Raw genomic sequence first — 24552 nt, forward strand, 5'->3', positions numbered from 1 at the left:
GATTCGAAGAGAGAAACAAATATTGAGAGACAAATTTCACTGGGGAATAGCTTTCTATCTACCACAGTGCTTTACCAATCTAATTATTTGTATACATTCTTTTCATTAAAGTATTTATATGTGTTTTTTTGATGTTTTTTTTTGTTTTTGTACAGGTAATCAAGGATCCGCCACCACCACCTCCCCCTGCACCAAAAGAGGTAAAGTGGTTTGTATCATAATGTTTTTCCTATATTTATATAATTAAATAATATCAAAATTAGAGTTTTTGAAAGACTATGATACATATTAACTTTAGAATTTATAAGATTCAATTGTTAGTCTTATTCCTTTTTTTTTCCCCCATGTGCTATAAAGGAATGGGACTTTCATTCCTTTAAAAAGCAGACTGACCATAAGGATAAAGGCTTTAATATAAATTTTATGGAAATACATATATTAGTAGCTCAATAGCCCTTTATTTCATTTTAGAAAAAGGTTGGAGATAGGAGGAGAAGTCAAAAAGTATTGCTACTAGATTTCTAGTTCATACATGCACTGGTTTATTTCAAATAATACATGTTTAAACATCTCTCTGTAACATGTTTAAATGTATTACTATGTGAACAGACATGCTCTCACGTTAATACATTTGTCTTAGTCTCCTTTGTTGTTGTTGTTAAGTATCATTGAGTTGGCTCTGATTCATAGCAACCCTGTACAGGGTCTCTGAGGAGTGGGTGGTGAGCTTGAACAGCTGACTCTGCAGTTTCAACTGAACTTATGGTCTAGAACTTATCCTGCAGTGCTATACCAATAATCACTAGTCTCCTTACAGTGCCACACACACACACACACACATACACACAAAATAAAAATAAGGGTCTGATCAGAACAGTGGCTTCTGAGGGAATCTGTTGTTTCAATTCAATATAAGACAGAGAAGGTTTGGACAACTGTTATTTGGGATTCTAAATGGAGCTCTGGTGTAGTGCTGCAAGAGAATTTATTGGACCACAAGGTTGGTTTGAACTGCAAGATCGGTGGTTCAAACTCACCAGTTGCTCCTCAGAAACCATATACAGGGTTGCTATGAGTCAGAACTGACTTGACAGCACTTAACAACAACAACAAAAAAATAGAGAAATCGTAATAGATTTTCTTTAAAGACACAGGACTATCAAGGGACTTATTAGTAAAGAAGTTTTAAGAAAATTGAAAGCTACGTTGGTGAGAAAAAGGCCAGAAAAGTTACAACAAGGAATTTTTTTCTATAAATCTGCTTATTCTTCAAGGGTAACAAAGGCTAGTCTATGAAAATTTCCTTGGAAAATTTTACTCTATTCACCCTTCACCCGTGATCTTGATCTTACCACTTCAGTCTTTTTCTTTTTCCCCAAACTCAAAGAACATGTAAAAGGAGCTTGATTTCAGTCCCTCGAGGATGCCCAAACTACCATTTTGACATGGTGAAACTAATAGCAGAGTCCTGTTGTGGCACTGTGGGGTAATGTGCTGGACTGCAAGTTTGGTTTGAATCAAAATGTTGGCGGCTCAAGCTCACCAGCTGCTCTTAGGAAACCTTATACAGGATGGCTATGAGTCTGAACCGACTTGATAGCACTTAACAACAACAACAACTCTAACAACACAGAATTCTTTAGAGAAAAGCTTAGAAAGATGGGAACACCCCTTCAGAAGTATATCTATCTGTTGTTGTTGTTGTTATGTGCCGTGGAGTCGGAACCGACTCATAGCGACCCTGTACAGGGTTTCCGAGGGTGTAAATCTTTACGGGAATAGAAAGCCTCATCTTTCTCCCGCGGAGCAGCTGGTAGTTTCGAACTGCTGACCTTGCGGTTCACAGCCCAAGTCGTAACCACTACGCTACCAGAGCTCATCTAGATGGATGTATATCTAGATGGATGATCTGTCAAGAAACACAGTAACTTCACATTTCCATATTTTTGTTGGATAAATGTTTATATGGCTTTATAGGAATACTTTTTTACTTATCCTCATATATCTGGCCATTTAAATTGTTAATATTTGCTTTAAGATGATTGTTGCTTTTATATTACTTACTTGACAAAATATTTTTAGCAGTATGAACTATGCTATGTACTTTCCTATACATTTTCAAAGTTTCTTGACAGCTTATTTTTTAGTTCAAATTTCAAAGAGTTCCAAATTACAGATGCTTTGATGATTTAAATGATTCTTGATGTGCTGTCCTATTTGTTATGCTTTATATTTTTAAATATGAAGCGAGTACTAGATAATGATACTCACAGTTAAGGAGCAACTGCTTGCCACATAGGAGTGGAATAGAGAAGAATCCTAAATATCAAAGAGGGAAAAAAATCCTTATATTGTCTAGAACTCCAGTTGAAGTCTATACATATCAGTATAAATGCATGCATTTCACATGTTTTGGATATAAATGTACTATAGGCCTTACATTTAAATTGAATTATTTAGAAAGATGTTTAAATGGAATTCAAATAAATAGTATTTTAAGAAATTAATCTTTTTTTTTTTTAATTGTACCTACAAAGGAGGAAGAGGAGCAATTGCCTAACAAGAAATGGCCAACTGTGGATGCCTCCTATTATGGTGGTCGAGGAGTTGGTGGAATAAAAAGAATGGAGGTTAGTATAATTTAAAAAATAGAAGCTGACAATCTGGAATGTGTATTTCTGGCACTATTAAGTCATGGAAATAGTTCTTTTTATGATTCAGTCTCTTAGTTTCCTTTTTTTTTTACTTAACACTGACTCTTTTCTAGGAAATTTTTTTCGGTGGAATCAGCCTTGCCATTTTGAATCTGTTCAAGAACAACTGTCTTAGTTAGTCAAAGAGTTGCATTGATAAGACCACTGAATTCCAAAGGGCAAAATAAAGCTAGGGCTTTTCTTATTATTTTGGAAATGATTACTGCAGAGAATGTCACCTTTGAGGAAGTCAACCACTTGAAGCTGCTACAGTGCTTTTCTTTGAAAAGATCCAATGACCCTCTAATATTTGAGGAGAACATGTTCAGATATTCAATAGTATGTGTATGACTTGATCATAATTATACAAGAACCACAACTAAGGCTTTTAACAGCTTTCTGTTATCCCTAAGAACTTCTAGCACAGGAGAAAGATGAGGCTTTCTGTTCCCTCTAAGATTTAAAGAGCCTTGGAAACCCTATGCAAGGTTGCTATGAGTTGGAACCAAACTCTATAGCACTTAACGTCAACAGCAACAACAAGATCTGCTATATTCAGTATTAAATGTCATTTATAATTTATTTGATTGAAATTGAACTCTAAATTTTATATTTTCAAAATCAAAAGAGCTTTTTCTCAACACTACATATTCTTCAAAGTGATGAATTCATTAAAAAATAAACAGTAATTGCCAGTTCTGAGTCGTTAACAACAGCATGGATTTGTTACCATCCCATCCCAAGAAACAATGTGAGAAATATTTTCATGGGTATGTTGAATTTTTTTTATTAAACAAATACAGGCTTTTTTTGTTTTTTCTTCATTAGATAAAGAGATAGCTGCCGAGATGACTCTAACTAATGGTAATCTTAAGTCCAATAGAATGAAATGCTGTTTGGTCCTGCTTCATCCTTACTATGATTATCAACAGGGTCAGGTCCATAGTTGTAGCTACTGTGCCAACCATTTCACCCAAGGTCTTCCTCACCCTCTGTGGCCCTCTACTTCACCAAACACAATGGCCTCCTCTAGCAATTGATTCTTCCTGATGATGCATCCACAGTAAACCAATCGGACAGTGTTCTGCTGTGATCTGGAAGATTTCCATTGGCTAATTTTCCATTAGGAGTCCTGGTGTGGCGCTGTGGGTTAATGCGCCAGACTGCAAAGTCAGTTTGAACTGCAAGGTTGGTGGTTCAAGCTCACCAGTCGCTCCTTGGGAACCCTCTACAGGGTTGACGGCACTTAACAACAACAGTTTTCTATTGGCATTCTGGTATGGCACTATAGGATAAGCACTGGACTCAAAGGTTGGTTTGAAACACAAGGTTGTTGGTTCAAACTCACCAGCCACTCCTTGGAAACCCGATATAGGATTGTTATGAGTTGGAACTGATTTGACAGTACTTAACAACAACAGTTTTCAGAAGTAGTTCACTAGTCCTTTCTTCTTAACCTTATTCTGGAAGAGTCACTGAAACCTCTCCACCCTGGGTAACTCTGCTGGTATTTGAAATACCAGTGTGATAACGTCTAGCATCACAATTTCCCTCATTGTTGTTGTGAAGTGCCACTGAGTCGATTCCTACCCTTAGCGACCCTGTATAGGGTTTCCTAGGAGCAGCTGGTGAGCTTGAACCACCGGCCTTTCAGTTCAAATGACTTTGCAGTGCCACACCAGTTATCCTTTAATTTCATTTCTTGATAAGAAATTTTACTGTGTCTTGTAATCATTTTACATGTTTTCTACTGCTATATTTACTTTTTCCCATTACTATCATCAAAAATCAATAAGTTAATTAGCAACAACCATTTTAAGTTATTCTTTTCAGTACAATTCAGCATCACAAGGCGAGCTTCCCCTTTTCACAATAAATGTTTGTACTTTCCATAAGAGATCCAGACACATTTAGCATGATTGTTGTTTCCTAAGTATTTATTCAAGTCATCTGACAGTGATTCTTACTTTCCTGACCACATTAAATCATCAATTAGTACATACTTCCTCTGTGATTGTGGCACTTTATCACTTAAATATCCTTTGAGGCAAGTGTTTGTTTTTCAACAAGCCATATCTAAATGCTGGTGGTAGAAAGTTATAAAATTTGTCTTTTGGAGAAGAAATTGCTTATATGCTTACATGTGGGTAATTGAGAATATCAAACAGTACAAGACAATATGGTTCACTTGTTAATCTAACTCTTGGTGTTTGACATAGAAGGAAGACCATTTTTCTGGCCGTTGTTATAAAATTCTAGGTTTGGAGGCATAGAGAAAGAGTGGATCAGATATTTCTAGATGGAAAAAAGATTATAAATAGTATTAGATACTATCCATCACGATTTACCTTTATTCAGTCTCATTCCAAAATTTGTTTATAAAAAAATTTATGTAAGGGGTAGAAGACTTGATTGTATAAAGTACAAAATGTTAGCAGGTTTGTGAGATCTAGTTTCTAGATTTTTTGTTTTTTAAAAATTTATTTGAAAATGAGCATGCATACTTCAGACTCAGAATAATAGATTTAATTCCATTTTGAAATCTACACATGTAAAATACATAACAAATAGAAGGCAAGTTTATGTTGTTGTTGTATGCATCAAGTCCATTGTAACTTACTGTGAACACTTCTGTGATCTCCAATAATGACTAGTGGGATTGAACTACCAACCTTGTAGTTTGCAGTCCAGTGTTTATCCTACAGTGCCACACCATGACTCAAGGATGTGTTAGTTAATGCAAAATACATGAATAATACTCCCACTGAAATATTAGGAAAAAGAAAATGTCTGCTTTTTCATTGTCCAATATGCAAGTGTTCCAAAGATTGAGGTTTCTTTCTAAATTAAAGGGTAAAGTAAGCTTCAGCTCCTAGATAAATCCTGAACTAAAAGGAATGCTATTAGTTTACAAGCAAGAGAGCCAAGGGCTCAATCCCATTCCATTTGAAGTTTCAAGAGTTATTACTCATATATGTGAAATAAGATCTCCTGACCATGTTGTTGTTGTTAAGTGCTGTTGAATTGATTCCGACCCATAGTGACCTTGTATAGTGTTTCTGAGGAGCAGCTGGTGAGCTTGAACTGTCAACCTTGAAGTTCAAACCGTTTTGCAGTCTGGTGCCATTAACCTACTGCGCCACACCAGGACTCCTGACTCTATTACCTATTAAGGAAAATTTGTGAAAAATATTCAAACACTTTCAACAACTGTTAGCCCATGTGAACCTTGGCTAATTTTCACTCAATTGTAAGGATTGTTCTAACAATTTATATGAATAAGAAAGCAAAATGGACAAGCAAATGTGGACATTATACAGGGAAGTAATAGACATAATATATTTTTTTTAAATTTTATTGAAATAAATTTCTCAAATATGGCTGAGAAAGATTTATTAGGAACATGTATTCTGAAATTGAGAATTAGTGTTATTACAATTTTTCTAATGTGAACTTATTTGAACTTGGAGTGGGAAAACAGAAGAAGTCTGTTTTCAGGGTATGTCTAGTTCAAATGCATAAATTGGTTGTTTCTAGTGACTTTGGTGAGAACAGAATGGGAACAGAGCATGGAATGGAAAATTGAGGGAAATTCCTGACTTTTAAATAGTCAAGAAATAAAATAAAGTAAAAGCATGATTATTCACACTTGGGAAGTATTTCCTTAAAAAAAAAGATTTTGAACTGGAGGAAAAATGTAAGCAATTGCAGAAAGTATGAGTAAATCTGAATTAAAGAGCAGATCATAACTATTATGATTTTAAGATAGTATAGGAATTTTACTTAGGTTTTTTTCTTACTTTTTAAAATCAAATATTTAAACATTATGGCAATGGAAAGGAGCCCGGGCAGCATACCGAGTTATGCATTGGGCTGCTAAATCAACAGTTTGAATCCACCAGTCGCTCTGTGGGAGAATCATGAGATTTTCTGCCCCCATAAATATTTATAGCCTCTGAAGCCCTATACAGGGTTGCTGTGAGTCAGAACCAACTCGATGACATACCACCACCACCACTACAGTAATGGCAATTTTCAGAAATCTGGATTTGAGTTAATGTTAACAGCTATCGTTTTAACTCACCCATAATATCTCATGACTTCAAGTGTGTTGCTTCTAATTCAGTGTGAAACTTCTAATTCAGTTTCTTTTCTTAATTTGGAAACTACTCCTTTATGATACAACTCTATAGTCATTCAGATATGATCAGGAAATTAGAAGATTTCATTGTTTAATAATGAAAGTCAAGTAGAATTGGATGAACTTAGATGTCAATTTTGTTATCAAACTTACACTTAATTTTTTCCATAATACAAAGCCAGATATATTAATTCATCTGAGTCTTCCTTTAGCAATCTATACTTGTTACTTTTTCACTATTTTTAGTATCTCAATGTGGTCAAGTTAAAAACACACAAATTTATATGTGTGTGTGTGTGTATATATATATACTCTTTGAGAGTTTTGTGAAAACTAAAGACTAGTCATTTAAAGCAGTTCTGAGTTTAGTCTTAGAGATTTAGTAAGTGAGAATTGTTTGTGGTGGTGGTGATGATGGTAATGAAAAAATTAACTCATGAACTAATAAATGATTTCACTCAATTTTTTTTCCTTTAGGTTCTTAGCAATTATAGTTCTAAAAGTATTGTCTATTGATTGTTGAGTCCTTAGAAAGGCACTTTGGGTAACTCTAGTTCATCTAGCTTTGTGCTCTTTGTCTGAGAATGTTGCTAGTAATAGTTGCAAAAAGAATATGATTGCCATTATCCCTACCTTATCAGGTGTGGTGCTGTAGGATAACCTTTTACCTCAAGGTTGGTTTGATCTTCAAGGTCGACAGTTCAAAGTCACCAGCCACTCCTTGGAAATCCTATTTAGGGTCACTATGAGTCACAACTGACTCAGTAGTCCTTAACAACAACTACTTTATCAACTGGGACACCTAAGTAGGATTATACATTTTTTTTAATCTATCATTTCTAAAAAGATATAAATATTATTTCTTATATTTTTATTTGTGTTTACTTTTCTGAGTTAGAAATGTATATGTTTTTTTCATTATGTGTCTCCTTTTATTGTTGGTGGTGTTTTTTTTTCCTCCTTAAAACTGAGACTTGCAATCTCAAAGATATGTATATTATTTTTAGAGTTTTAATCTAATTTTGCTGTATCTAAAGATTTTATAAGTTTTCATTTATCTAGGTCAGGGGTGGGGAACCTTTTCTTGCCAAAGACCATTTGGATATTTATAACATCACTTAATATAAATTTATGCTGGTGTGGAAACACCTCCTAGATTTATTGAATTTTGAGTACCGCTTGTGGTTGCCTTGACAGCATCAGATCAAATGATTTTGAGGGTTTAAACGGACCACAGGTGGAATATCCCTCCCCACCCCCACGCCCACCCCTTCGATCTAGGTGAAGCTACTGTGATTTGAAAGAGAAGGTCATTTCTCTGAAAAGAAAGCCAACTACGTAGCTCTAAAGGTTTAATGGTGTTTAAAACAATTTTAACAACCTCATAAAGAACATTCTAGTACCACTGATCATACTGAAAGTTACAGATACATTTTAATGACTCAATAGGGTCCACTTAAAATTGAAAGCCCCTTTTTAAGTTGTAGTTTAAAACATCTAAGAAAGTCTTATCAAAAAGCTGTGAATAGTTCTTGCTATGATCATTGATCATCTGTACCCCAGCCCACTAAGTCAGGTCATTAAAATGCCTTGAATTTTTTTTTTTCCTTTGTTGAAATCACTGCAGTATGACGAGCCACTGTGTGCCTCCTTATTTCCTTTTAGAGTTCTACTTGCCTTATCTTTGTGGTCTTTGGAAATGCCCTTGGTTTTCATAGGACTTTCCAACTTTCATCTGCCTGAACCGTACCATTCTTCAGGGACTGCATAAAAAAGTTTGGCTCAGAGTTAACCCCAATTTCTGTTCCTTGCAAAATAAAGAAAATAATTATCAGACTCTGTATTTTCAACATCAGGAATTTTCAGAGAAGGAGAGTCTCTAAAATTTGTGGTGTTCCTTGGCCTGAGTTCTTTTCAAAATAGGGTCTTTTCAAATTTGTCTAACGTAATGAAAAATTCATATACTAAATAATCATGTGTATAAACACAAGATCTAATAAAGACCAAATGCTACTTTATATAAAAGTAAAGAAAAAATATTTATAATTTTTTTTTATTTCCAAAGACTAAGCGTCAAAATCAGACTTTGCCTTGAAATTTGAAGAAAAGTTTGAAAGGAGAAACAATTCCTACGTATGAAATGAGTTTGTAAAATTAAACCTGTTTGAAAGTCTTTAATCCCGTTCAGACTGCTTAGGTTCAAACTTGTCCTATTATTTAACTGTGTGATTTAGGCACATCGATAAACTCTCTGTGCCTTGGTTTCCTCATCTGGAAACAAATGTGATATCTATCTCATTATGTGTTTTTCTGTGGATTAAATGAGAGAGTGGTACTGATTAAGTAGATAGATGGACATCTGCCATGAAGTTGATTTGGACTTCACTTCTGGCAACTTTACATGCAATAGAACAAAATATTGCTTGGTCCTTCATCATATTCACCATTGACAGTGTGTTCAAGTTCATTAGTGCAACCGTTGTGCCAATCTATCTCACCAAGGGTCTTCTTCACCCTGGTTGACCCTCTACTTTGCCTAATATGACGTCTTTCTCTAGTAATTGATCCTTGATGATGTGTCTGAAGCAAGTGAGTTGGACAGTGTTCTGTCTTGCTAAAGTACTTCCATATTTTCATTGCATTTCTGAAAAAATGTTAATTATCATCATAGTAGTCATCATCAGTTTATCCCAGTATTATCAAGTATCTTTAGGTACTGGTTTACCTAGTAAGGGAACACACCCAATTAGAAAAGTACAAACTTCATGCATTTCCTGTGTAGACTAATTAACTCCACATTTGTAACTATGGAAAAATAGTTGCTTCAAGTTTAATTAATTGCATGCATTATACAAGATCAGCAGTTACAAGATCAGCAGTTCAAACCTACCAGCTGTTCCTTGGAAACCCTCTACAGGATCACTATGAGTTTTAAATGACTGGACAACCTTTATCAAAAACAACAATTTATGAAGGAACTCATTTCTAGGATCTCAGTATTAAATAGATAAGGAGTTGTTGCTGTTGTCAAATGCCGTTGAGTCAGTTCCAAGCCATAACAATCCTTTATAGGGTTTCTAAGGAGCTGTTGGTGAGCTTGAACCACTGAACTTGTAGTCCAAACCAACTTTGCAGTCTAGATCATTAGCCCACAGAGCCACACCAGGACTCCAGGTAAGGAGTAGTGAGAAATGTATTAAATATCAGAAGAATGTGTAATTATTATACCTAATCAGGAAGAGTCCTGGTGTAGCTAACCTAAAATCTAAAAGCCAAACTCACTACTGTTGAGTGGCTTCTGGTTCGTAGTGACCTCACAGGACAGAGTAAAACTGCTCTTGACTTTGTGAGATTGTCAGTCTTTACTGAAGCAGCCAGTCTCATCTTTCTCCCTCAGAGCAGCTGGTAGGTTCCAACCACCAACCTTTGAGGTAGCAGCCCAATACTTAACCCACTGCACAACCAATGCTCCTTGTTAACCTAAGGGTTGGCTTTTTAATTCTATCCAGAGGTACCTCAGAAAAAATGCTTGGTCATCTACTTCTAAAAAGTCAGCCACTAAAACTCTATGAAACATACTTCTACTCTAAAACACATGGATGGGGTCACTGGGAGGTAGAATGGACTCTATGGCAGTTTGTTTTTGTTTTTGTGTTTGTTTGTTTTTTAATACCTAGTTAATGTCTTTTCACTATGACATTGTAGACCAAAGAACCGTAGGCTAAATAAAATTTTGTTTTGTTTCACATATATTACTGTGTATCTAATACCTGTATTTATCTTTTATTTTAAAGGTTCGTTGGGGTGATAAAGGATCCACTGAGGAAGGTGCAAGGCTAGAAAAAGCTAAAAATGCTGTGGTGACGATTCCTGAAGAAGCAGAGGGACCTGTTAATCCTAGACCACCGAGGCCCAAACCCATACACCAGCCTCCTCAGACAAAGTGGTACACACCAATTAAGGTACTTGTACAAATTTCATGCAATTTAGCATAAGCCTGTAGATATGGTAGCTTTTTCAGATCCTGTACTCCAATTTATCTGGATAACTAAATAGTTGACTGAATAGTTGCAGTTGTAGTTATGTGTTCTCGAGTTGATTCCAACCCATGGTGACCCTGTATAGGGTTTCCAAGGAGAAGCTGGTGAGCTTGAACCACCGACCTTGCAGTTCAGATGATTTTGCAATGTGACACGTTAGCCCACAGTGCCACACCAGGACTCCAAATTGACTGTGTAGGGTAGATAATTGAAGAACTTAGTTCAAAGTTTAGGACTACATTTAAATCAATGATTGATTTTAGATTACTAATTATCTTTATTGGTATTTGTTATCTGTGTTTTTTTTTTTTGGGAGAAAGATGAGACTTTCTGCTTCCGTAAAGATTTACAGCCTGGAAACCCCATACAAGGTTGTTGTTGGTCAGAACTGACTTGACAACACTTAACAACAACAATCCATGCTTTAGTGAATTCCACATGGTCTTTATTACCTAATTATTATAAAATAATGTGATGACTACTTGAATAAGACAATGTGAAAAATACTTTATTATATTAAAATTTTAATATAATAGTTAAAATATTTTTATTCAGGAAGGAAGAATATATATTTATGCATCATTTCACAATACTGTCAATATATTATCCTAGTTTAAGAAAGAATATTCTATATAATAAAGAGCTCTGGTAGTGTAGTAGTTACGAATCAGGCTGCGAACCTCAAGGTGGGTAGTCTGAAACTACCAGGTGTTCCGTGGGAGAAAGCTGAGGCTTTCTGCTCCTGTAAAGATTTACAGCCTTGGAAACCCTTTGCAAGGTCACTATGAGTCAGAACTGACTCCACAGTATGTAACAACAACATTCTCTATAATGGAGATCATGCTCTATCCAAAACTCATTTATTCCACTTTTTCACATATTGGATTTTAAGAAACGAATATGTCAATGTTGTTATAAACTTGTTGTATTTAATTGTGTTGTTGTTAAGTGCCGTCGAGTCAGTTCTGACTCACAGCGACCCCATATAGGTTTCTGAGGACCAGTTGATCAGTTTGAACCACTGACCTTTCAGTTCAAACTGACCTTGCAGTCCAGTGCTTATGCTTATCCTACAACCTTCAGTTATGTACCAGGACTCTGTACACAATTAACATATTTTTGTCTATTTAATTTCCTGTAGCAAACCTGCTATAAATAACATTGCAATGAATATCTCTTTTGTATTTTATATTTTTATGAACTATAACTTACTACATAAATATAAAAATATAAAACTTTACCATAACAAAGTTGTGATATCATTCATAGTTTTATGAGATTAAAAAACTTATTTCAAAATTGTTTGTATGAGGTACATATTTTCCTGGGACAGGATAAAAGACAATGTCTTCTCTAACAATCTTTTTACATTATATATGATAGAAAATGTTTTAGCTCAAAAAGGGCCACTGGTAAATGGCCAAGTACAATTTGAAAAACAGACAATTTTAAAGGAAGCCAAAATAAGTGTGATATAAGACAACAGAGCTCTAGTTTACCTGATCCAAGAATGAGACTTAGAATATAAGAGAAATGGATGGACTAAGTAAACAACCATAACTATAACTTTTTGAAGCAAGACATTAGGAGAGGTTTGAATACCAAAAGTAAGATAGTAGCAGAGTAGTTGCATACTGATTTTTTTTTTTTTTTAATGTATTCATTGAAATGAAATTATAGAACCCAAGAGGCATGGACATGTTAAAAACTCTTGATAGATATCATCAAATTGCTCCCAAAAGTGTTGAATCAATTTTCAGTGTTATTGGAAGTGTTTGAGAGACTTCAATTTTGGGACAATTTTCTTAAAGAAAAAAAATTACTAGCAAGCAAGCAAAAAACAAACTAAAAAATCCTGCTAAGACTGAATAAAAGTAAAGTTTGATCAAGTAACAGACACTCACTTTACATTCAAACAATTTTGACAACAAGAACACCCAATTATTTATCTGTTTATTTTAGTTTAATTGTAAAAGGGCAAAAATAGAGTTATATTTCAGTTGCTTTGTTTCAATTTTTCATTTATTCAGCAAGCAGTGGTTGAGTACATTCCCTGGGAATTTATAAATTACTTTTCTGTTTAGGGCCGTCTTGATGCACTTTGGGCTTTGTTGCGGCGACAATACGACCGTGTTTCCTTGATGCGACCTCAGGAAGGAGATGAGGTTTGTATGTGGGCATATGCTGGAAAGAACCGAGTCTTGGGTCAATATAATGAAGTATTGAAATAGGAATAAAAAATAACTTAAAGCTCTTATTATACTTGAGGAAGGAACTGCTTTGGTATAAATTCCTATTAGGGTACTTAGAGTAAATTATTATCTTATGTTGAAATGTATCCTAAGTTTTAGTTTAATTCCAATCCCTTTTCAAGCAATACATACTGATGATGGACATGTGTACTCACACTTTAGCAAGCACATCATTGCATCAACTTTTTACTTAGAAGTCATTATGTTCTGAGGTCTTACCTAGTGGGAAGGACAGAATGGTAATAGTTGAAATCTTTCTCTAGTATTTATTTAGCAATGGCATAAGGAAAGGCCTTAGAACCTCAGTTTCCTTAGAATACTCTTTATTCCTTAGGTACAAAAATTTACTTCTCTGCCTTGATGCAACCTAATTTTCTAAATATATGAAAATGTTTTCTAAGTTACAAAGCATTACATCAGTATGTTGCTGTTATTTGCCATCGAGTTGTTGTTGGTAAGTGCCATCGAGTTGGTTCTGACCCATAGCAACCCTTTATAGAGTTTCCTAGGAACAGCTGGTGACCTTGAACCACTGATCTTGTGGTTCAAACTGATTATACTATTATTTTTCTTTCAAAGAAAGCCCATTTGAGGTTTATTTGATTTTAGGCATTTGACTAGAGAGACTTGTAATTTCCATAATGTATTAGCACTATTTCCTATTGTATCAATCTAAGCAAAAAGTATTTTAAACCTTTTCTGTATATCAGTCTTGGTGTGGTGCTGTGGGACTTTGCACTGGACTGCAAAGTCAGTTTGATCTGCAAGGTCAGTGGTTGAAGCTCACCAGCTGCTCCTCGGAAACCCTATATAGGGTCACTATGGGTTGAAACCAACTCGACGGCATTTAACAACAAAAACAACATATATCAATAGATAATTTTGGTCCAGAGACTTAATACTCTTCATAATGTTAGGATTCTTTCATTGAATCAACACAATCATCATTCCTTTTTAACAATTTAGAATCTTTTATATTCATTCAAGTGGAATACACTATTTTTTAAAGGATAAAATGTATGGAATTAAAATTTATCTTATGGTGACAAGCTAAATTATTTAGTATTATAAAATTCTAGTTTGGTGGTTAAAACACAAAAAGTTCTTCATCCTAAAATTAATAATCTCAAGTATAACTACTTGAGAAATCTAATTTAGGAAAATCTATCTGTATTATTCCTAACAGATCATCATTTACTCTCTAGTAGGGCCAAATGTAGAGATAATAAACTGATTTATGAAATAGCCTCTTTTATTACCAGATCATAGTGGCTAATAGAAAGTTGTTATGTTGAAATTTGTGCCTGTTTAAATTCATGCATAATCTGATGTTCTGTTTCTGGCAACTACATCCTCTTCAGTATGATAGATCCTCATTTTACAGTTTTAAAAATTGTTTTCATGTGTCATTTTAGGCTTTATCCTTTCATGAGGTTAGGTGCTAGTTTGTTTACTTAATCATTTTTACCTTCATTAAGTACTGAATTTTGATAGTAGTGAAGTTCTGTAGCCAGTCAGCAAAAGTAGATATTAGTTTCTACTCTCGCTTATCAACATGGTTTGTTTCTAAAGATCAAGTTGCTGTATGAAAATCGGAGTTATATGAAAATGGAGAGTTGGCCACATCAGATCCCAAATAGAGGATGACTGTAGCATAGTGGTTATGAATCAGGCTGCAAACCTTAAGGTCAGCGGTTCAAAACTACCAGCTGCTCCGCGGGAGAAAGATGAGGCTTTCTACTCCCGTAAAGATTTACACCCTCGGAAACCCTATACAGGGTCGCTATGGGTCGGAACCGACTCGATGGCACATAACAACAACAACAACATAATATTATATGGAGTCCTGATGTGGCACTGTTGGTTAATTTGAACCGCAAGGTTAGCGGTTCGAGCTCACCAGTTGCTTCTCGGAAACCCTATACAGGGTCACTATGATTAGGAACAGACTCCACAGCACTTAACAACAACAACAACAACAGCATTATATAACTGTTAGATTGCATCAGTTTACAAATGCTGAATAAAAACAATTTTCAAACCACTGAGAAACATGGACCAGCCAAGTTGACACATAAGTTTAATCATAATAGCCAGTGTTACTTTCACCTTGTACCACAGAATTCCTTTAAGTCATGTCTTAATGTTGAAAAATTAACAGTAGTTGGAAATGTCAGATAATGAGATAGTCGCTAAGTGAGAGGTAGGTGTAAAATGATTCAAAGTTAGTGTTTTGTTTTTTTTTTATCATCCTTACTAATTTTGATTCAATTAATTAACTTTTTTATTATAAATGCACACAAGTAATGCCATCAGGTGCTACTGAGGGGTGGGTATAAATGGCAGCCCTAGCTCTTAAGGAACTTAAAATGTGTTTGGAGAAGAACACATAAATATAAATCATATTTGTTCTTGAGTGTACAAGAACTAACTATCAAGTAATCTTAAATTCATAGAAGAAGAGACACTGACATTCACTAGAGGGATTAGGGGAAACCTCTTAAGAGATATAGGCAGTCTATGTATATCTTTGAAAAGGACAGGATTTCTAGAGCTGGCATTAGGTGGAATGAGCATTTCTATAGATAAGTATCATGAGCAGAGTCACTGAAGCAACCAATACAGAGCGATTGGTGAATAGTCTGGGGTAGGGAAGGGTGAGGTAAAACCAGAAAGATATGTTGGCAATAGAAGATAGGTTTGTGTTTGGATAATCAGATTTATTGGGTTACTAATGGCAAACAAACACACCAGCCACTCCTTCGAAGCGCTATACAAGATCATTATGAGTTGGAGCAGACTCAGCAACACCACCATATTTTAGGAACTTTCGTGTTATTGCTGTTGAGTGCTGTCAAGTTGGTGCCAACTCATAGTACCCTGGTTCTGAGGCTTTTTAAATTGCACGGGAACAGAAATCCTCATCTTTCTCCTGTGGAAAGGCTGGCAGATTCGAACTATAGACCTTGTGGTTCACAGTCCAGTGCTTATCCTATGGAGGAACTTTCTTAGACACAAGAATGTTTAACAATCTTCTTAAAGTATAGTACTTGAATTTCCATATGTTATCTGAGTAGATGAATTGTTATATTTTTGGTGATTCAAGAATAACTGCTACTAAAATTTGACCAAAATTTCCTTTACTCTTTAGTAATGTGTTACACTTTTGAATTATTTAGTTGCAAAACCTTTTATTCTAACTCTTGACGTCAAATTCTCTCAAGACTCAAGAGTTTTTAAAAATGTAGAAATGTGATACAGTCCATGTATCATATATTATATAAAGTAGTCATATTACTCAGATACTTTGCTATGGAAATATTAATTATTATAGGTGGATATATGCATATATATATATACCAAAAATAATCTCAAATTAGATCAGGTTAGGTTTTGCTTCCTGTGAATTCTGGTCCCGAAACCTAGGACAGACCTTTCCATTTTCAAAGATCTTAGCTGCATGAGGGGACTTGAAAAAAAACAAAAAACAAACAAAAATTCCATTTTGTTTTAATTCAATTTTCCTATGAACTTTTTAAAACCTCCTCAGATAGAGAAAAGATTATTATGTGTGATTAACTAAGACCCCAGTTTTCTCACTTTACACCTGTGCTATTTATGTGTTGTTTGTTTTTACTTAAATGCAGGTCTTTATTAAGCTTCATAAATATCAGGCATTGGATCAAAAATTATTTTTCCATTAAACATATATGCAAAGCAGCTTTAAAAATTTTTGGACAGATGGAATTTATCCATGTATTGTTTGAAGCCCCATGTTTGTTTGTGTGTCTATATATATGATTCTATGTGTGCCTGATACCATCTAACTTAATCTTTCATCATAGTACATATTCCTTTTAACTTTATTGTATATAACATTTTTCATTTGCAACTTTTTGTCACATATTTTAAGCTACTGTTAAAACCTCATGGTGGCATTTCATGAGTGGCTTTTCTCACAGGTTGACATTCCAGTTAATTGAAATTACTATGGTAAAGCTAGGAACTCATCCAAGAGGACAACCTCACTTTATCACCTTATTCACAAGAATAATTAATAAATTTGATAAATTTATTGCTGAAATTAAGATATAACAAGAAAGTTCCTTAGAAGTGAGGTTGAAGAGACTTTGTCTCACATACTTTGGACATGTTGCTAGGAGGGACCAGCCCCTGGAGAAGGACACCATGCTTGGTAAAGTATTAGAATGAACTTTCTATACTTCATTAGGGCAAATGAAGAGTACCAGTCCTTCTAAAAGGAGTCTTGGTAGTGTAGTGGATTATGAGTTCTGCTGCTAACTGTAAGGTCTGTACTTCGAATCTATCAATCACACTGTGGGATAAACATGAGATTTTCTGCTCCCATAAACATTTATTGTCTCTGAAACCTTATACAGGGTTGCTATGAGTAGGAACTGATTCATACGCACACAACCACCCAGCAAATCCTTCTATTTGCTTGCCTTCTATTTTAGGAAACTCTTATGCTAGTCTAGTTGCACTGCTTCTAAAATGCTTTATTTATCCATCTTCATTCCCTTCCTTTTAGCTAGCTAGCTAGCTAGATAAACCCAACTCATTGCTAATGAGTCAATTCCAACTCAGAATTACCCTATAGGACAGAGTAGAACAGTTCCCTAAGGTTTCTGAGAATTTAAATTTTTATGGGTGCTGATAACCTCCTTTTTCTCCTGTGAAGTCACAGGACTTAGTTGAACCATACACCTTACAGTTAGCAATCTACAACTTGCCCCACTGTGCCACCATTGTTGTTGTTGTTGTTGTTAGGTACCATTGAGTCAGTACCAACCTATAGCAACCTTATGCACAGCAAAACGAAACACTGCCCAAGCCTGGGCCAACTTCACTACTGTTGTGATGCTTGAGTCCATCCATGCTGCCACTTGGTCATTCAATCTCGTTGGGGGTCTTCCTCTTTTTCTCTGACCATCTACCTTACCAAACATGATATCCTCCAGTGATCGGTCACTCCTGACAATATATCCGAAGTATGAGAGACAAAGTTTGGCTATGTTGGCCTCCAGGGAGAACTCTGGCTGCACTTCTTCCAAAATGGATCTATTGGTTCTTTTGACAGCCCATGTCACTTTCAAAATTCTCCACCAACACCATAACTCAAAAGCATCAGATCTTCTACAGACTTCCTTATTCACTGTCCAGCTTTCGCATGCATATGAAGTTATTGAAAATACTATGTCTTGGGTCAGGTGCACCTTTGTCCTCAAGCTGACATCTTTGTTCTTCAACACTTTAAAAAAAGGTCTTGTGCAGCAGATTTGCCTAAGGCAATAAGTCATTTGATTTCTTGACTGCTGCTTCCATGAATGTTGATAGTTAATCCAAGAAGAATGAAGTCCTTGACAACTTCAATCTTCTCTCTGTTGATAAGAATGTTGTTTATTGGTCCAGTGGTGAGGAATTTTGTTTTCTTTACATTGAGATGTAATGCATACCTAAGGCTGTGCTTTTTGATCATCATCAGTAAATGTTTTAAGTCCTCTTCACTTTCAGCAAGCAAGGTTGTATCATCTGCATATCACAGGTTGTTAATAAGTCTCCTCCAATCCTGATGCCACCTTTTTCTTCATAGAACCCAGAGTCTCGGATTATGTTTTACAGGTTGAACAAGTATGGTGAAAGAATATAACCCTGTTGCAAACCTTTCTTAATTTTAAACCATTCAGTGTTCCCATGTTCTGTTCAAACAACTGCTTCTTGGTCCAGGTACAGATTCCTCATCAGCACAATTAAGTGTTCCAGAATACTCAAACTTCACAATGTTGTCAGTAGCTTGGCATCATCCAGACAATCGAAAGCCTTTGCATAGTCAATAAATCACAGGTAAACATATTTCTGGTATTCTCTGCTTTTAGCCAAGCTCCATCGGACATCAGAAATGATATCCCTCATTCCACGGCCTCTTCTGAGTCGGGTTTGAACCTCTGGAAGTTCTCTGTCAATGTATGCTTGCAGACATTTCTGTATTACTTTTGGAAAAACTTTACTCACATGGGATATCAAAGAGATTGTCCGATGATTTCCACATTCCGTTGGGTCACCTCTCTTTGGAATGGGCACAACTATGCATCTCTTCCAATCAGCTGCCCAGATAGTTGTCTTCCAAATTTCTTGACACAGCTGAGTGAGTGCCTCCTTTGCTGCCTAACTTTCTTGAAAATTTTCAATTTTTATTCCATCAATTCCTGGTGCCTTATTCTTTGCCAATTCCTTCAATGAACCTTGGACTTCCTCCTTCAGTAGCATTGACTCTTGATCATATGGTCCCTCTTGAAATGGCTGAACATGATCCATTTCCTTTTGGTACAGTGACTCTGTGTATTCCTTCCATCTTCTGTTGATGTTTCCTGCATCATTCAGTAATTTGCCCAGAGAATCTTTCAATAACGAAAGTCGAGGCTTGAATATTTTCTTCAGTTCCCCCAACTTGAGAAATGCTGAGCATGGTCTTCCCTTTTGGTTTTCTGATTCCAGATATTTGTATATTTTGTTGTAATATTTAGCTTTATATTCTCAAGCTGATCTTTGAACTTTTCGGTTCAGCTTTTGTACCTCCTCATTTCTTCCATTTGCTTTAGCATCTCTACACTGGAGAGCAAGTTTCAGTGTGTCTTCTGACATCCATTTTGGCCTTTTCCTTCTTTCTTGTCTTTTCAGTGACCTTTTGCTTTCTTCATGTATGATGTTTTTGATTTCATCCCACAACTTTTCTGGTTTTCGGTCTTTAATATTTAATGTATCAAATCTGTTCTTCAGATGATCTCTAAATTCAGGTGGGATATATTCAAGATCATATTTTGGCTCTCTTGGACTTGTTTTCATTTTCTGCAGTTTCAGTTTGAATTTGCATGAGTAATTGATGGTCTGTTCCACATTCTGCCCCTGGCCTTGTTTTCACTGATGATATGGAGCTTTTCCGTTTTCTCTTTCTGCAGACATAGTCAATTTGATTTCTATGTATTCCATCTGGTGAGGTCCATGTGTATAGTTGTATCTTATGGTGTCGAAAGAAGGTGTTTGAAATGAGCAAATCATTGATTTTCCAAAATTCTGTCATGCATTCTCCAGCATCATTTCTGTCACTAAGGCCATATTTTCCAACTACTGATCCTTCCTCTTTGCTCCCAATCTTTGCATTCCATTCACCAATAATGATCAATACGTCTTTCTTGATTGCATGTTTGATCGATTTCAGATTGAAGAAATTGATAGAATTCTTCTATTTTACCCTCACTGGCTTTAGTGGTTGGTGCGTAAATTTGAATAATAGTGGTATTAACTGGATATTATCTTATCACAGTGTTGTACCTCATGACTGATCTGCAGATGTTCTTTTTGACAATGAATGCAACACCATTTCTCTTCAATTTGTCATTTCTGGTATAGTAAACCATGTGGTTGTTAGATTCAAAATGGCCAATACCAGTCCATTTCAGCTCATTAATGCCTAAGATATATCTATGTTTATGCATTCCATTTCATTTTTGACAACATCCAATTTTCCTAGAGTCATACGTCGTACATTCCACGTTCCTATTTTCAATGCATATTTACAGCTGTTTCTCTTTATTTTGAGTTGTGCCCTATCAGCAAATGAAGGTCCCATGGGCTTTTCTCCCATGGGCTTTACTCCATTCACGTTATCACAGTCAACTCTACTTTGAAGAGGTAGCTCTTCCTTAGTTGCATTTTGAGTGCCTTCCAACCTGAGAGTCTCATTTTCTGGCACTATATCTGACAGTCTTTCTCTGCTATTCATAACATTTTCGGAAGTAGTTCGGCACTCCTTTTTTCTAGTCTGTCTTTGTCTGGAAGCTCTTCTGAATCCTGTCCACCATGGGTGACCCTGCTGGTATTAAAATACCAGTGGCATAGCTTTCAGAATCACAGCAACTCTCAAGCCACCACAGTACAACAAACTGAGAGACAAGTGGCGTTCGTTTGGTTTTAAGTGGCAACTGTCCCTTTAAATTTCTAGGAGATTTGTGCACATGCATACTAGGACCATCCAGCGGTGGGGGTGGGGTGTCTGTTCACTCAAGCATCCCCTAGAGTCAGCAGAATGGAGGTGCACCAACAGCAAGAGACTAATGAACAGATAACAAAAAACTAAAAAATGTCTACACCTGTATGTCCGAGGTTCTGTCAGGCGTTGGTGGCTGTTCTGATCTCATAATGAAACTGAAAGTTTTTTTCTTGACCTCTTTAACGAGGTCTTGTGCAGCAGATTTGCCTAATGCAATGTTATTTGATTTATTGACTGCTGCTTCCATGAGTGTTGATTGTGGACCCAAATAAAATGCAATCTTTGAGAACTTTAATCCTTTGCCCATTTATTATGATATTATTTATTATTTATTGGTCTAGTTGTGAGGATATTTTTCTTTACACTGAAGTGCAACCCATACTAAATAGTATATAGTCTTGGATCTTAACATAGTTGTTTAATCTCTTTTATATCTCAAAAGAGAGTGACTCAAGACACTTCCTATGTTAATAATGTCCATTAACATAACAAAGAAATCTATTCCTAAATTGGATTATATCCACAAGTATGTTATTGTTGTTGTGTGATATTGAGTTGGTCTGACTCAGAGATCCTGTGTAGAATTTCCTATACAGGTGGCTTTGAGCTGCCAACCTTGTGGTTAGCAGTCCAGTGCTTATCCTGTAGTGCCACACCAGGACCCAACCACAAGTTAGGATTAACAACACATTTTTTGTGGAGGAGGGAAACAATGTCATAACAGATGTTCATTGTCCTTGGAAGCAATTTAACTTACACTTTTATTTTTAAAAAATCTAGTCTTCCATTTTTTCTCATTGCATTTCAGGAAATTTGTTAATGGTATTGTATCACCTTATATTAGAGACATTGATTCCCTTTAAAATGACTTGTCTATGCATAGCAAATAATTCATTAGAACAAATGTTATTGACTAATCAAATCCAATTCCTTTTAACAAAATTTGCATCAACATATAAATTGTTGAATATGCTCAGAAACCATTTTTCTCCTTTCCTGTGCTCTGAAGCTATGTGTGTTTACATACATATATACATTTATTGATGATTAGACTTTTTTATAAAGTGTTTGTATAATGATGCAGAGGATATGTGAATATGTGTGTGGGGGCATATAAAGAAGCATGTGATTGTAAGGCAATTTGTAATTAATAATAATTTTGGAGCATTTTTCTAATTATCAACAATTTAAATTTGTTCTATATTGTCAGCAACTTGAATGCTACCTCACATGGTTATTTTAAAGGAAGAAATAGGTGTAGTATTTCTTTAAAAACTAAAATAAAAAAACAGAACAAACTTCATTTTGCTTGAGAGGCAATAAAGCACAATGGCTCTCAGGCTGTGGTTGGTGATTCCAAAATACCGCAACTTCTGCTTAGTCAACAATATGCTTTTTACCATAGAAAACAATCCTGTCATTTATTTATAATTTTTTTTACTGCAGACACGTCCTCTTGAGAACTTAGTTTAATAGACAAATCAGAGTACATAGACCCAAAGCCAGTGTCAGGTGTGTTACTTTGCAAATCTTGTCACGCTGCATTTCAAGCCAAATGCTCCCCCTTTAAGGCTCAGAAACTGCATCGTGTTCATTTGCAGAATAATTCATAACTGAATTGAAGTCCTTGATCAAGTAATTGAAGTTCAGGCTTAAAGTATCAAAGCTAAGTTAGAACTCTCTCGCTTGTTCCTCACTCTGGCTACCTACCTGTTTTACCAGCTCCTGCCAAGGTGGCTGTGTCCATGGGCAGCACACAGACCAGGCACAGCCTTTGATTGCAGCTGGAACTCCTTAGAGTCATGAATGTTTCAGCGCACTATGTGCCAGGTTAAGGCCCTGCGTCCAGGTGTAAGCTAGCAGGTTGTCCCTGACATCTGTTTGCAGCTGTGGCAGAGGCCTCCCCAGCCTGCAGCTAGTGCTGGGATTGTCAGTGGAGGTAGTTGAGAGCGGCAGAACCGTTTTGGTCTCACATTCACTGCCTGGAGGCCTAAAACACCAAAGGTAGGAGTGGGGGTGGACACAGCTGCGCTCCCAAACTTGCCTTAGGCACAAATAAAGAGATCTAATGTAGTTTGACTCCATTGCGGTGGGGAGATGAGGACAGAAAGCCACTTCAGAGACAACTTAACGCTGCAACATCTGCCACCAAGTTTCCAGGGAGTGACAGGGGACAGCAGGTACAGATCGAAGTCTGCACATAAACAACCTCCATTAGCCATGGACTCTTTTGAAGGGCTTCCATCAAACATACCGGAGTCCGCAGCAGGAGTTATTTGGTTTTTCAAAGTAGTATTTTGTTTTTGTAATAACAAGGTAATTTATAAATGATGCATTACCATGCGTTCTCCTTTTTTATTTGAAAAGAGAGAGTAAGAGAAACAGAAGAAGAAAGCACAGCACTAGTTTTGGAGTTGTTCCACAAACCAATTAAATCTCCAAGGAGCTTCTTGGCTTTAATGGAGGTTATGTTAACCTTCAGACCACAATTCCACATTCTGCAATAAGCAGACATAAATTTATATACTGCAAGGGAAAAGTCCTAGTACAACCACAAACATCACTATCTGTTTGTTTTAAAAGTTATAGGGTTTCTTATAATGTCAAGGGCGCAAATGTAATGATTATGAAGATGCCACAGGACCAGTCAGTGATTCATTCTGTTGAATTGGATCTTTTCAGATATATGTAATTATTTTAGTATCACAAAATTTAGAAAATGGCATTGACTTTAATTTGCCTCCAATTTATAGAGACTTCAGAACATTTGGTGAAAAGACAAGTACTTAGAAAACATACAAATTACCAAAGAAGTAAAATTTACATGTGAATACAAACATTTTTCTTTTATTATCTTTTATTAGCAGTTCCCCTTACTACCACCTGGATTCAGCAGAGGTGGGAGTGGGGTGGGGAGGGTGGGGGGAGATCAAGAATTTCTTTGCTTTTCCAAGGAGAATGCTATAAAGAAATTGTAACTTGACACACATACATGGAGTCTTGGTGTGGTGCTATGGGCTAATGTGTCAGACAGCAAAGTCATTTGAACTGCAAGGTCGATGGTTCAAGCTCACCAGCTGCTCCTTGGAAACCCTGTCCGGGGTCGCTATGGGTCAGAATCGACTTGACAGCATTTAACAACAATAACAACAACACACACATATATATATATGATATAATAACCCACTGCCATCAAGTTGATTCCAAATCATTGCGACCATTTATAGGATTTCAGAGGCTGTAAATCATTAGGGAACAGAAAACTTCATCTTTCTTTTTTGGAGTAGCTGATGGGTTTCAACTGCCCACTTTGGTTAAGAGTCCAGTATGAATCCTATAGCTCCAGCAACTCCTTAGT

The 24552-nt window shown here is 36.0% G+C and overlaps 1 protein-coding gene across 3 annotated transcripts in view; it reads left to right on the forward strand.

Annotated features, from left to right (window-relative positions):
• The window catches only part of ANTXR2 (anthrax toxin receptor 2), a 242129-nt gene that overhangs the window by 154845 nt on the left and 62732 nt on the right, over positions 1-24552 (forward strand). The window contains exons 13-16 of one of the 3 annotated variants that reach the window (XM_006872894.1): positions 156-200; positions 2538-2630; positions 10629-10796; positions 12959-13149. In XM_006872894.1, coding sequence (XP_006872956.1) covers positions 156-200; positions 2538-2630; positions 10629-10796; positions 12959-13105 — 453 coding nt within the window. In that variant the 3' untranslated portion in view covers positions 13106-13149. Of the gene's footprint in view, positions 1-155; positions 201-2537; positions 2631-10628; positions 10797-12958; positions 13150-24552 lie in introns of those variants that run through there. The other 2 variants (XM_006872892.1, XM_006872893.1) reach the window with 2 other exon arrangements.

The sequence above is a fragment of the Chrysochloris asiatica genome, unplaced genomic scaffold (assembly GCF_000296735.1).
Source record: "Chrysochloris asiatica unplaced genomic scaffold, ChrAsi1.0 scaffold00214, whole genome shotgun sequence".
Lineage (NCBI taxonomy): Eukaryota > Metazoa > Chordata > Mammalia > Afrosoricida > Chrysochloridae > Chrysochloris > Chrysochloris asiatica.